Source organism: Rhopalosiphum padi, chromosome 3, assembly GCF_020882245.1.
Source record: "Rhopalosiphum padi isolate XX-2018 chromosome 3, ASM2088224v1, whole genome shotgun sequence".
NCBI classification, from domain to species: domain Eukaryota; kingdom Metazoa; phylum Arthropoda; class Insecta; order Hemiptera; family Aphididae; genus Rhopalosiphum; species Rhopalosiphum padi.
This window is the reverse complement of record NC_083599.1, coordinates 80,094,071-80,109,726: the sequence shown is the minus strand read 5'-3', so window position 1 is coordinate 80,109,726 and position 15,656 is coordinate 80,094,071. Positions and strand designations below refer to the sequence as shown.

The 15,656-nt window shown below is 35.9% G+C and overlaps 1 protein-coding gene across 1 annotated transcript; it reads left to right on the top strand.

Annotated features, from left to right (window-relative positions):
* The first annotated feature begins 3,547 nt into the window (after positions 1-3,547).
* Positions 3,548-5,437, top strand: LOC132926048 (uncharacterized). Its single transcript, XM_060990395.1, has one exon. The coding sequence runs from the start codon at positions 3,548-3,550 to the stop codon at positions 5,435-5,437; it is 1,890 nt and encodes a 629-aa protein (XP_060846378.1).
* The last annotated feature ends 10,219 nt before the right edge of the window (positions 5,438-15,656 follow it).

Below are 15,656 nucleotides of genomic sequence, written 5' to 3'. Positions count from 1 at the left end.
ATATACTTTTTGTATTGTTTACTGTAATAAATCGATAATATTATATATATGATAAATATTTGATATACTTACTTATTATGTTTGATGTCATGATTAGGACTTTGTTGTTGTTATAATTAAATTAAACATTCATATTATAATATTTATTATTATATGTATGTATACAACTATACAAAACTATATATTTTGTATGTATATTTTTTATGCAACTATTATGCATATTATACCATTGATTTAAATTAAATCTGTTTTGGATATGATCCATTTTCTTCAGTTTTAGACAAAAGTTTATTGAAATGTATGGTAGCTAATTAGATTAAAGAAAATGTTTAACTACTCTAAAAGTCATTGTAGGTAGGTACCTAAGACTGCAAATGTAACATCATTTTTTTCATTACATTTTATTTTCCTTATTGATATTATAACCTTTGATGGTACATTTTTATTTTCAAGAAAAATGATAAAATTCAGCGAATTTCAGCTGACATTTTTAGATTTGTTAATATATTTAACTTTATTTTATTTTAATTTCTTGCTAATGAGTAATAATTACATAGAATTCATACATTTACTTAATAAATATTATTATATTGTATGGTCTATTGTTGGTTTGTGTTAATAAAAATAATAAAATTATAGAATTAAAGTCTTGCAGTTATATTTGATGAGGTTATTCAAACAAAACCTACTATTTTGAGCTTATTGTTATTTTCTATTAATTTGTTTAAGCATTGTCGCAATAAATATAGCAAAATAGTAAATACATACCTATATTATGATTTATTATTCAATTAAACTACATAAAACCGCTGGCATGAACCAAAATTCTGTAAGTTAAATTAGTTAATTATGTTAAACATAAATATATATATTATAGGTAATATTACTTGTAGCTTAATTGAAATATTGTGAGTATGGTAAACAATTAGTACCTATATTGATATAACTTTTTAAAGACTAGCACTTATATTTTATAATGTTATTTACACAGAAGCAACTATTTTTAACTAATTAATTCAAGTGAATACTTGTACATAATATTTAAAAATTGGTTATTATCACATTTAATAGTGTAATAAATATTGCAAACTAGTAAATTTAGTTTACCATACATATTAGTATGATGCATATCTCAATGGGTCGCAGGGTCGCTTATTTTATACTAAATTGTACCTACCTACCTACTAAATGACAACAATAATTTGTCTTGATAACAAAATTATACACATTTCAAAAATCTTCACATACATTGCTTTTAAATTTAGTTTACCATGCATATCTTAGTCTTAGTGACTAGATTATTTTAATATACTAAAATCAACTAAATGAAAACAATAATTCTCCACTCAGAATATATTATGAACATTTTTTTACTGATGCAATAAGACATACTTAAAATACTTATTTTGTTTGAAGTCATGATTTGGACTTGGATGTTGTTATAATTAAATTAAAAACTCATATTATTATATTCTATGACTTCTATGACTAAGTCACTTGTTTTATTATATAAATTTAATATTTCAATCCATCTTGAATAATAATCAACAATGACTAAATAGCTTTTTCCTCCAAACTCTGCTATATCAATTGCAATTTTATAAAATGGAATGTCTGGAATTGTATGAGATAGCATTGGTTTCTTAATTTTAGACCTACTAAATTTTAAAAACATAGCACAAGAAAGTATATAGTTTGTAATTTGTGTATTTATACCAGGAAAATAAAATAATTGTCTAACTCTGGCCTTAGCTTTTGAGATCCATAGGTGAGTTTCATGAAATTTATGTATTATATATTTTCTTAATGTTTTTGGAATTAAAAGCCTAGATTGATAATACAGTAATCCCTCATTACTTATAATTTCATTTTTTAACTTCCAATAATGTTTGAGCTCACCATCCTCATTAATTTGCTGTCAAAATTTTTTAATGTTGGTATTTTACAAAGAAATTCTTTAAGTTTAATAAAAGTCAATTGACACTGTTTATTCCAGTTCCACAGACCATTTTTTTTTAATAATTCCCTAAATGGGGTGACAATTTTAGATAAGTTTTGTAGAAATAATCTTAGGTAATTAATCATACCAAGAAATGACTGAAGTTCTTTTTTATTTTTAGTTTCATTCAATTCCTGAATTACCCTAATTCTATCAGGATCAGGAGTAACACCAAACTCATTAAATATGAATCCTAAAAATTTAAACTCACTAACACAGTATTGAAATTTTTTAATATTGAATTTAACGTTAAGCTTACGGGCATTTTCTGTTACTTTTTCTAATATTAAATCATGCTCAGACTTACTAGCAATTTCCCCAAAGTATTTCACCTTTAATTTTTGGAATATTTCAGGAGCCACAGATAAACCAAATGGTAATCGTTTAAACTTATATGAGCCAAAAGGACTACTAAAAGTACATATATTACCAGAGATCTCATCCAACTTGCAATGATAAAAACCGTGTTTCAAATCTAACAGGTTATAGAATTTTTTATTAGCAAGCGCAGGCCTTATTTCTTCAGGCGTAGGTATTTGGTACATTTCTCTTATTATATTAGCGTAATATCCTTTGGATCTAAACATATTCTTAATGTGCCATTAAGTTTTTCAACCACTACTAGGTTGCTCTGCCATTCACTCGGTTCACTGCAAGTTTTTATCAACTCTAGTTTAACCATTAAATTTAGTTGCTCCCTTAATTTATCAAATATTTTGATTGTCACTCCTAGGTGGGTTACAAACCGGATTTGGGTTATTCTTTAATTTAATTTTAATCCTGTTTGGAAATTTTCCAATACCTTCAAATATATCTTTATTCTTTTGTATGAACTTTTCCTTTTCACTTTGTTTATTTAAAATGTTTAATTCATTAACCTCAGATAATTTATAATTTAATGTCACACATGCCTCAAAACTTAAAGAGTGGTAGCCCGTCATAATCAACTACTTCAAATACTCTTTTTATTTTCTTACCCTTATGCTCTAATTCAAATAAAGTATTTCCCTTTGAGGTTGTAGTATAACCACCAAATGATTTAATTATTCAATGCTTTTATTTAGATTTAGACCATTAAATTGTTTAAATAATTTATAAGACATTACGTTTAGCTCAGCACCAGTATCCAACTTAATTTTTTGTTCAACACCATTCATTTTAATATTATCAATCTAAGATTTTTTAATTTCTCCATATGCAAGCTCTGTATTCATGACCTTTACCTCCAAAGCATCTATTGAAAATTCCATTTCTAAATTATCAACTTGATTTTCTGTTTTACTTTTTTCTGATCTACACTTGCTTTTAAAATGATTTAATAAACCCCAATTACTACAAATTTTTTTATATGCAGGGCATTCCCTTACTTTGTGCGATCTGCCACATCTATTACAGTCATTTATATAATTTACACCCTTTACATTTGACTTGCCCCCAGGGGGGTACTAAGTCTTTAGTGCTACAGGCTTTGCGAACCCGGGGCCCCGAGCTACGGGCTGACTTTGATTAGTTGGCCCAAACCGGCCCTCCAGGTTTGGGGGTTAAGCGATGGACCAACAATCCATCCTTGTAAAAAAACCATATGTTGTGAATCTTCTAACAAAGCCTCGGGTTGTGGATAATAATGGGATTTTATGTGGAACTCGGAACGGAAAACTTTTGGAGACTCGGTTTGGAACATGGAATATCAGAACTCTCTATAAAGCAGGAGCTTTAAAGAATATTGTGGAAGAAATTGAAAAATATAAAGTGCCAATAGTAGCAATACGAGAAATTCGTTGGCTAGGAAATGGTAACGTTCAGTCTAGCAATTCAACTATCTTTTTTAGTGGCAAAGAGACAGACAAACATGAACAAGGAGTAGGTTTCGTAGTTAGAAACTCCATAATGTCAAGCATTAAACGTTTCATGCCAGTGAATGAACGTCTGTGCTACCTGCAAATGGCTGGATGGAATTTCGATATATGTATAATTAACGGTTATGCCCCGACAGAGGATCAAGAGGAGGAAGTGAAAAATATTTTCTATGAGGATCTAGAGAGATTATTTGACTCTCTGCCAAACAACTGCATCAAGATAATTGCTGGTGATCTGAATGCGCAGGTCGGTAAAGAACAATTTCTTAGACCAACAATAGGCCAAGAGAGCTGGCACGCAGTATCTAATGATAATGGGTTGAGATTAGTTGGCTTTGCAGAATCGAAAAACCTTATTATAAGCAGCACCTATTTTCCTAGAAAGAACATTCATAAGCACACGTGGACTGCCCCAGACGGTAAGACGAAAAGTCAAATCGACCATATAATTATTGACAAGCGACACCGAACAAGCATAAAAAACGTCAGAAGCTATAGGGATGCGGATGGGGACACAGACCACTTCTTAGTGATAGCAAGCCTATCGTTAAAACTGTCAACAATCTGGAGAAAAAAGCAACAACCTAATGCAGCACATAAACTAGATCGAAGTAAATTAAGAGATCAAAAGGAAATCATGGAATACCAAAACAAAATAAAGGAAGGATTGAACAGCTTTAACATAATACAAGGAGATTTGAGTAATGTCATAGAGTGGACCCAAACAAAGGAATCACTAATTAAAGCAGCAGAAACTCTCCGAGATACCAAGGGAAAAAGTAAGAATCACTGGTTTGATAATGAGTGTCGAGACGCGATAAAAAATCGAAAAGCAGCAAGAGTTAAAATGATACAAAATCCTTCGACTTCAAATTTACAGGAATATGCAGAGTTTCGCGCAAGGTCAAATAGAATAATTAGGCAAAAGAAAAGAGCATCAGAAAAAAATGCCCTAAATGACATTGAGTCATATAAAAAGGACCCGAAAATGTTCTTTGAAAAATGTAAATCAATAAAAGAAGGCTTTAAATCTCGTACCTATCTTATGACTAATGACGATGGCAACCTCATATCAGACCCTATAATGATCATAGACAAGTTTCAAACATATTTTGAGAATCTATTAAATAATAAATCAGACGATGAAACAAACAATACAGATGGATCTGGAGAACCGGCTGAGGATCAAATATATGTTACAGTGGAACCAGAAGTGCCGGAACCTAGTTTGGAGGAGATCAAATCAATAGTGGAGTCACTGAAGAACAACAAAGCTCCAGGAGAGGACAACATAAATCCGGAGTTACTCAAACTTGCTGGCCGAGACCTCCTGGAAAACTTACACAAAACCATCTCAACTATATGGGAGCAAGAAAAACTAGAAAAGGGTTGGAACACCGCTATTATTTGCCCGATTTACAAAAAAAGAGACCCCAAGAAAGTGGAAAATTACCGTGGCATATCCCTTTTGGACACTGCTTACAAGGTCTTGTCAATAGCCATTTTACATAGACTTGAAAAATATTCAACAGAAATAATCGGTGAATACCAGTGTGGTTTCATGAAAGGAAAGCACTACTGACCATATATTCACCCTTAGACAGGTTATGGAAAAATATTATGAGTATGACAAAGATTTACACATGATTTTCATCGATTTCCAGCAAGCTTATGATAGCATTATTAGAGACCGGCTATGGTCAGCGCTTATACATTTCGGAATACCAAGGAAGTTGGTTAAATTAATAAAGTGCTGCAATTCTGACACGCTTTGCAAAGTGCGCTTTCTTGGAGAAACATCAAAGGAGTTTGAGGTCAGGTGTGGATTGAAACAAGGGGACGCGCTATCTCCCGCTCTCTTCAATCTAGCACTTGAAAAAGTCGTAAGAGATACGCAGGGAGACCGAGAAATGGAAGTACTGGGGCGCTCATCTCTCTTAGCATATGCGGATGACATTGTGTTATTTGGAGAATCAAAAACGGAATTAGAAGGGACAGTACAAAAGCTCATACTGTCAAGTAAAAAGATGGGCCTTAAAATAAATGAAAATAAAACTAAGTATATGTTAATGAGTAGACGACCTACTCCGTTACAAAATGTGAGCATTGATCATTTCTCTTTTGAGCAAGTCGAAAATTTTAAGTACTTAGGCGCTAATATAAATCATAAAAATAATATGCATAACGAGATTAAGTCCAGGATAAGTGCAGCAAACCGTGGATACCATGCAATGAGAAAAATGTTCACATCGAAACTACTATCTAGAGACACAAAGAAAAAACTATACATTGCCTACTTGCGCCCCATTGTCATGTATGGATGTGAGACTTTCGAAAGGAAAATACTTAGGAAAATATATGGGCCTATATTAAACCCCAATACCGGTGTATACGAGCGAAGAAAAAACGCTGACTTAAACAGTCTGTTTAATACAGCCAATTTAAAAGATTTTCTAAGGTCGAAAAGGTTAGAGTGGGCTGGCCATGTTTGGCGTGCAGAGGGTAAATTGATAAAACAGGTACTCATCAACAAACCAAATAAAAAACGACCTGTAGGAAGGCCAAGAAAACGGTGGTTGGACCGAGTAAAAGACGACCTGAAGAGATTAAGCAATGGAGCAAGTATTGTGGATGCAGAAGATTGAGAACTTTGGTAGAAGCTGCGAAGCGCCTAAATGGCGCGTAAAGCAAAAAAAAATAAAAAAATTACATTTGACTTATTAGTATTGTAATTAACCGGTATTAAATATACGTTATATTTTGAACGCGACGTGAGTTTTGTTTATCCGAACCAGACACCTACAAGCTACTAGATTGATTTGATTGGGTTTTATTTAACCATCCTTTGCCACTACCATTCTGTGTTGTCCTCTGCTCGAAATGTCTTCCTTTTGTATTTTGTTGTTTCTTCTGATCATCTTCGACGTTGTAGACTAATTTGACTTTATCCTGTACTAGTTTCCTGTTGATTTTCATTTGTTCTTTTGCCTTGCACTGGCGTACTACCTTTTCTAGAGACAGGTCATCACGGAGTAATTGTGCTTGCAAGTCTCGATCAGCCACACCAAGAATGAGTTTCGATTTTAATAGTGTATCCTCACAATCCCCTAACTCACAAGGCTTTGCCTGATCTCTTAGATCTGAATAAAACTTATTAAAGTTTTCGCCTTCTAATTGCTTTCTGGTAAAGAATCTATATAACTCCATTGTTTGATTTCTTCTAGGGGTACATTAATCCTCCAAAACCTTCATTACTTCAATGACAGTATTCTCTTTAGGCTTCAAGGTGTTATAAATTTTTAATGCTTCAGGGCATATATACATTAAATATATAGCTACCTGTGTCGCCGATTTTTCGAATGTGCTTTAGTTGCGTCAAAGTAAATCTGAACACTTTGCCGGAACATTCGGAAGTTTTCGGCCTTGATTGCTATTATTAGTGGATTTGGCTTATTAAATTCCATTTTGACTAATTATTTATTTTACTTAGCCACACTCATCAACACCGTCCACATGCAATAATTACAGATTGAATCCATTTGAATCCAAACAACTACAAGATTAACGACTGCAGCATGTTTTATTTTTAAGTTGTTTTTATATTCCGCGACAGGAAAAGTGGCCCCTGTGTACCGCGACCCGTTGCTGCTTCCCCACCCGTGAGCCATTGGTTCTCAACATATGCCGCATTTTGCGTGGCTGCGCCACTTGTATAATACACATTTTACAAATATAAAAAGAAACATAGTTGATTTGTTTTTTTGGGGTACCTTACCGGCTATCTACGTATTACAGCAGCTGTCCAGACTATATAGACTAAAAAACCAGTTTTTACTGGTGTGTCTGGAAGACAGCTGCAAAACGTACTGTGGTAGGGATACAGTGATGCACATAATACATACAGAGTACAGATCCTATGATCCTCGTGTTTTATCGTTTTGTCTGTTGTTCACTGTCTGTTCGTAAACAACAATTGTTTACGCTACTTTTTCTCCTCCGTAACCATTTAACGTTACTCTATAATTATTTAAAAATATCGTTTGTCGATAAAGATACTCATAGCCAGAGTAAAAAAATTATTTATAGTGTGTATATATTTTTAAAACAACTGTCAGATAAATCAGATTTAACGGCTGATTTTTTTAAAAGTGATCAAGTCATTACAGCCCAAGCTTGAGGAATATCTCATCGTACTGTAAAACGGATTTGTGCTGAAGCAAAAAAAAGTGATGATCCAGAATCAACAGATGCGAGTCCTACGTTTATTTCTCCGCGTAAAGGATACAAAGGCGCAAAAACGGTTTCAGAGCTTGATGATTTTGATTCCGATATTGTGAGAAAGACTCTCTACGAGTTTTATGACCGGGTTGAGTACCCAACTGCTCAATTAATCCTCAATGCTGTAAGAAAAAAAACAAATTATACCGGGTGCGTTCGATCGATGCAAAGGCTCCTTAAAAATTTAAAATTTAGCTACAAAAAATGCAACGATGGTCGTTTGTTTTTAATGGAGAGGAACGATATCGTCAAACTTCGGTGTAAGTTTTTAAGACAGATGAGTATTGATAGGAATATAATTATTAATAAATAAACAAATAACGCTTTTGATTTACAGGATATAACTTAACGTTTATTCATTAACAAAAACTAAAATATAAAAAAAAACACTAGCACTACGGCAACACGTCGTCAGCCAAAATTGTTGGTAAACGGCTAACGGCGCCGTTTATACCAAAGTTAATTAAGGCTGGCGATAAACACTACGTCGAGAGTCCTGATCGGGACGTCGATCGCGCGGAAACTGGTCCGTCTTCCGACGCCGTAACGGTGGAGACGTACCCCTACAGTGTGACCCCAACAGTGACTAAAATAGTTGCTAACATTCGGCCATACCTACCCTTAGGATCGCCCTCGATCCGAGTCGATTAGAATAAAAATGAATAACAAAAAAAAAAAAAATAAATAAAAAAAATAATAATAATGAAAATTAACAATATTTTGATTTTTCGCTATTTACAATGCGGTTATAAAATAAAATATATATACATATATAAAAAAAAACATCAGTTTTAACAAAGTACAAATAACATAATAGTGACAATTTTAAATTTTCCATAATCAACATTATGCCTGTACAGTTTAAATATTAAAATGAAACAAAATAGAAATCAATTTCAACCAACGTAAATAGTATAATAGTAACCCAGTCTTTTATAGTTTATATAACATGACTACAAAATAACAAAATTTAAGTATTAAAGTAAAACAAAATAGAAATTATTTTCAACCATTGTAAATAGTATAATAGTAACCCAGTCTTTTATAGTTAACAACATCACTACAAAAAAAAAAAAAAAAATTAAAAAAAATTTTAATATTATAATAGAAATTAATTTCAACAAAATACAAATTAATAACATAATAGTGACAATTTTTAATTTTTATAATTAACAGTAATTAGGGGAGGGAAAAGAAACATACCGTACATACACATACATACGTTATTTATGTAAGTTCAAAGTCGTCAAAACGTTTCGGTATGCGTTTTTGACGAGTTGGGCGCGACCCCCCTTCGATTGGTTTACCTTGAAGTGGCGGTTTCCCTATCATCGTATGGTCTTGTTCGTCTGCCTCCTCGTCACCTGGCTCGTTTTCTTCGTCGTCTGATTCGTTGAGGATTTTCCAGGATTTGAGCTGCGATACATGAGCGGTAGTCGCGTACAGTTCTCTTCCGTCGCTGGCAATCTCGGCGACTCGATGTGTCTGACGGTAAAATTTCAATTACTTGCAGTGGTCGTTCGCGATATTTTCCTTGGAGCTTCGAAGGTTGGTCGGGTATCGGCTGGCGTAACATCACCACAACTTCGCCGATATCGAATTTGATGTTGTCGGTGCGTCTTGAATCATAGTGATTTTTCATTTGTTGTTGTCCAACCGCAATATTTTGTCGTATTAGCTGTTGCATTTTGTCCGGTTTTGTCCACTCATTCCTGGTTAGACTAAGGTTGGATAGAGCACCTCCGTGAAATCGTGGTTGATAACCATGTAACGCCTCGAATGGTGTTTTTGTTGTCGTCTTATTCGGTGCGGAGTTTAGATGTCGCTCAACCTCGCTGATTTTTGTATCCCAACTACGCTGATCTAGTGTGGACATACTCAATATCGGTGTTATTGTTCGATTTGCCCGCTCGACTTGACCGTTGGCCTGCGGATGTCTGGTCGAATTTAGAGTGTGTTTTATTCCACGGATTCGACAGAATTCTTGGAATGCGTTGGAGGTGAAACACGAACCGCGATCGCTTATGATGCGCTCGGGCATCCCTCGTTCGTTGCAGAACGTAGTTAGATTACGTATCACTGCGGCGGTATCCGTCGATCGGCATGCGTATAAGTGAATATATTTCGTCAGATTGTCAGCAACCACTAATAAATATTTATTGGACTTGGCACTTGATTTGAACGGACCTAAGTGGTCAATATGTATTATTTGAAACGGTCTCCGACCGGTCGGGATCGGGTGGAGCAGGCCAGGCTTCTTTCCGGCGGGGCGCTTGTGTACCAAACAGTCAAGACACATACGTATATGTTGTCGCACATAACGCCTTAACCCGGCGAAACAGTAGTCCTTAGTAATAATCGCGACCGTTCGTTCTACAGCATGATGTCCGCCGTAGTCATGTGCGCCTATGACCACGCCTTTCCTCATAGAATTTGGTACCACTAGAAGCACCTTTCCGTCGTAGAGCCGGTACAACACTCCGTTTGTGAGTTGATAATCTCGCACCTTTTCCTCTTCGGCGGTTGTTAATTTTGTGTCCATTTGTAGTAGACCAATGAGTAATTTTGTTTTTTCGTCGGATTGCTGCATAAACCTGACACGATCTGTCGGCGATAATGCAACGAAGACGTCCAACCTTTTCGACAGGTCGGTCTCCACCGAGTTGGCATCGTTATGTCCGCCGTCATGGACTCTACTTAGCGCGTCCACATGCGCCATACGAGACCCCGGCCGATATTTGATTTCGAAATCGAATCTTGGAGTACCTCGAACCATCTAGCTACTTGCGGTTTCGTGGTTTTATGTATGTTGAGGTATACAAGTGACTGACAGTCCGTAAGAATGGTGAATCGAATCCCCAGCTAAAACGGTCTTAGTCGATCGAGCGTCCATATTATCGCGTATAATTCGAGGCGGCTCGAGTGATATCGCGATTCAGCATCCGTAGTTTTTTTACTTATTGCGTAAACCATACGCAATTCGTTGGGTGTTGGACCTCGCAATAAAATTTCGGACAGCGCGACACTACTAGCGTCGGTGTGTATTTGAGTGACCGGTGCTGTCGGGCTATACATCGCGACCACTGGTTCACTGCACAGTATACGTTTTAGTTCGTCAAACGATTTTTGCTGTTCGTCTTTCCAGGTGAACACTGTATTCTTACCGGTAAGACTCGTCAACGGTGCCGCTAGCTTGGCGTAATTTACAATAAAGCGTCTAAAGTAGCCGGCGAGTCCTAGGAATCGTCTTACTTCATGCTCGTTTTTCGGCCGTGGAAACGTGGCAATGACCTCCGTCTTGTTGCCCGGTCGGATCATCCCTTTCGATATTTGAAATCCCAAAAATTCCAAACGATCGAACCCGAAGGTGCACTTGTTCGGCTTGAGCGTCAGGCCGGCGGCGCGCAGCACCCTAAACACCTGTTCTAGTTCGTCGTGCATGTGCTCGGAGTTCCTCGACGGCATTATTATGTCGTCCATGTAGACATTGACCAAGCCGTCGTTCTTCAGTTTCTCGAAAATGGTGCTCATCATTCGTTGGAAAATCGCCGGCGCCCCCTTTAGACCGAAGGGCATCCGTTCAAATTTTGCTGCGGTGTCTTCAGTAATAAACGCGGTTTTCTCTTTAGCTTGAGGGCTAAGTGGTATCTGCAGAAACCCGTTTGAAAGGTCCATTGTTGTAAATATGGCGCCCTCGGCAAGTGTACTTAGTTGACCGTCGATGTCGGGCATTGGGAAGACTGGAGCGACCGTCTGTTGATTGAGTTTTCGATAATCCACGCAGAGCCTTTTGTCACCTGACGCCTTATTCACCAACATCACTGGGCTGGCGTAATGCGACGTCGAATCACTCACAATCCCAGCCGACTTCCATTCTTGTAGTATTTCGGTTATACGTTTACGATCGGTTGGCGACGTACGATACGGTCTAGCTTTTATCGGCACACTTCCCGGATTTTCAACTATGTCCATTTGCACATCCTTCGCACAGCCTAGTTCAAAAATATTTTTCGCAAAAACGTCGCGATACATGTTTATAAGGTCAACCAGTCGAAAACAATCTTTATCGGTGATTTCCGGTCCTATCTTAATCTCGTTGACGGTAATCGGTTCTCTTACTATTGACCCTCGTAATTCAGTTTCGGCGACATAAACGCGTATGTCCTCGTCGTTCGTCGTCGTAGATAGCACACTCGGATCGGCTGGGCCGACCGAATCAAAAACGAGCTCGGATCCGTATTTGAAGTAAACAACATGAGCTAGATCCAGCCATGATCTACCAACGATAACATCGACCGGAATCGATTTATCGGGAACGATGAATACCGGGTGGTCAGCCCCGATAACGCCGTCGACGGCAACGTTTGTCGTTCCTTCACCTGTCGTTTCCGCGCCTGGTTGTGTTGTGTCTCCCACCGTATAGAGTGGACGCGATACGAGTCGTACACTAATGTCACATCGGCGAGCAATCGATGCTCGTACTAACACGTCCGACGCGCCCGTATCGACCAATCCGTCCACCGACTTCCCGTTCAATTGCACAGTCTTCAAAAACGGGTTTCGACTTGACGTAGTGATGATCGATTGGACTAGACAAACATCTGATTTTCCCGCTGTTAAGTCAGCGGCTCCTTCGGTCGCGGTACAATGGCTACGCGTGTGCCGTGTAGATCCGCAATTTGAACACGGACGTCGTGGTTTTGGACAGTCTCTGGCGATGTGTCCTTCTGTACGGCAATTGAAACACTGGGACGCTTTAGGCTCATATTTCCGCGTTTGCTTCATGATATCGTCCTTTGCGGTAGTCGAAGTGGTCCGCTTCGTGGTCGACGGCACAACGTTGGCACTTCGGTTTGAACTGTCCTTACTTAGTAACGTTTTGTTCTGGTGACTGGTCAACGGGTTCTTATTCATAACGAATCTCGTTCTCCGTTTCTCGCGTAAGCGCTCCCAGTCGTGCAGATCGGACAGCAATTCCGTTAGGTTCTGGTGTTGTCGACTGGAAATCCAATAGGCTTGGTCCTGAGAGCGGAGCCCTTCCAACACATAGTCTCTCGTCTCCGAGAACGTCAACTCGAGAGAGCGGCACATTCCCGCTTTGTCGTAAAAATAATCAACCACCGGTTCGTCGATGTTTTGAGTTCGGTTCTCTAACATTTGCCATCGATCCGACCTTCGCAACACTCGCACGAAAGCCGTACGGAACTTGGCTACGAAATCGTCCCAGTTTTCAAAGTTCTCAAATAAAAACCAACTGCGGGCGGCACCTTCGACTCTACTCCGAACATATTGTAGTCGGTAACGGTACGGCCAATCATTCACATTTGCCAATCCGTCAACACTCGGGTATCCGGTGAATTGGTCGCGAACAATTGATCGCCGGTGAATTGATCGTGGGCGAATTGATCGCGAATACAATTGGTCGCCAAGATAATTGATCGCCAAACGAACTTTTTTAGTTTTTTAAGTATTTTATTATCCTAGGTATATTACCGAATTTTATGTTTATTATTTTATAATATTTAAGTATTCTTATTGTTTTATTTTTAAATAACGTACAGTTAAATGCTAATTTTAATTAAAAAAAATAATAAATAGATTATGTATATAGTGGATAATAATAATAACAATTTGATCACGGCCATGTTGATATCACCTTAACACTAAAAGGGTTAATAATAATACAAGTTAATTTGACAATTATATAATAATAAAATTACGTGACTTCACGGTATTGATAATTTAACAATGAGAAGACGTTGGCTTTTGACGAACAATTTGAGATTATGCCGCCGTGATTAGAAACGACAGAAATAAACTGATAATGCTCGTGTGGGTATATAATATCAATAATAAATACTTTATAACAATATAATGATACGAACTCGATAATGAAAATTTAAAATTAAATCAAATAATTTTTATTATACATTATATTGTAAATAGTTAATAATTACACATAAATAAAATAAAATAATAAATAATAATGTCAATTAATTAAATTTCAAAATATATATAAAAATTACACATTATATTGTCAATAGTTAATAATTACACATGAATAAAATAAAATAATAAATAATAATGTCAATTAATTAAATTTTAAAATATTGTTGAAGTTGAAGTTGAAAATTATGAGCTATTCCTTTTAAAAAGTCTAATTTATTCCTATTATTATAGTTATCACATATTTTTTTAATTCTTTCGGCGTGGTCTTTGTACTTCCGTTTAACACCAATAGTATTTCCTGCGATAAGTTGTTCTACCTGTAACCGTACAAGACTCTCCTCCTTCTTAAATAAATCAATACATTTCCATATAGTTGGATGACAGGCATTCAAACTAGATGCAATACCATTATGCCACCCTTCAACAGAATTATTGGTCCGGGGAATATTTTCGAAAATATATTTAAAACAATTCCACAATGACACTGGAAATAATGCTGGTTTCCTTCGATTTCTTCGATCAAGACGTCCAATCCATGTATCTTCAAAATAATTTGTCAAAGGTGTTAAAATTTCTTCGTTTAGTAAATAAAATTCTGAGTCCAGTAATTCGTTCCAAGCATTTTCTACATCCTCTTCTGGTACAAAACTAAGTGCTGCCATCATTCGAACTTGTAAAGCAAATTCTGAGTCTTCGATATACCTTCTTTGGAATCCTAAGTTTTGCAAGCGTCTCCAAACGCTTTGCGATAAATGAAAAAAGCACCCACGAACTGATGTGTTTGTAAAAACACTTTGAATCGCATTAATCGCAGCTTTTTCGAAATCAACCATAATTGATTTTGGATTTAATGATTCGTTCAGTGTTTTTAATGATTTGTAGAAATCAATATATGTGTTTTCCGTTTTATTTGGCAGCAATGCAAATATTGATGGGAAAACATTATTATATTTAATTCCGTGCACGGTGTAAATTTGATAAAATAAATTTGGCGATGTGGAAAAAGTGCCATCAGCATACCAGTGATCACATTTTTCCATGAGTTGTAGATTTTTTTGAGTGGAGAAAATTAAAATTCTATTTTCTCCAGGACCACTATCAAACAATAAAAAATGTTTTCCGTCAAATGTAGTTGTATAATTTTCCGGTAGGATCAATTCTGTTAACGTTTTTGGATTTGGTGGAGCAGCTTGTTCTTTTTGTCGAATAAGCCGTACTGTTCTCTTTAAGACAGATACTGATGGCATTTTTCCTGCAGCAGCACTCGTCAACTACCCAATTGCAAAAAAAAAAAAACAGTTTTTTTAATTTTCAATTGAAGAATACAGATAATATTAATTTATTTTGTTAAGAAATTATAAAAAAAATTGCGCCTGTGTATTTTTCAGAGTTGGACAATATAATTATTATTATAATATTATCTAGATAATTATTTGAATAAAAAATGTATTTAAATATAATTTTCAAGCATAATGCTAATAAAAAATACAAATATATTCGAATTATTTAATATATTTAAAATAAAGCAATGTATTTTATACTATTTTATATTATATTTATATTATTATTATTAA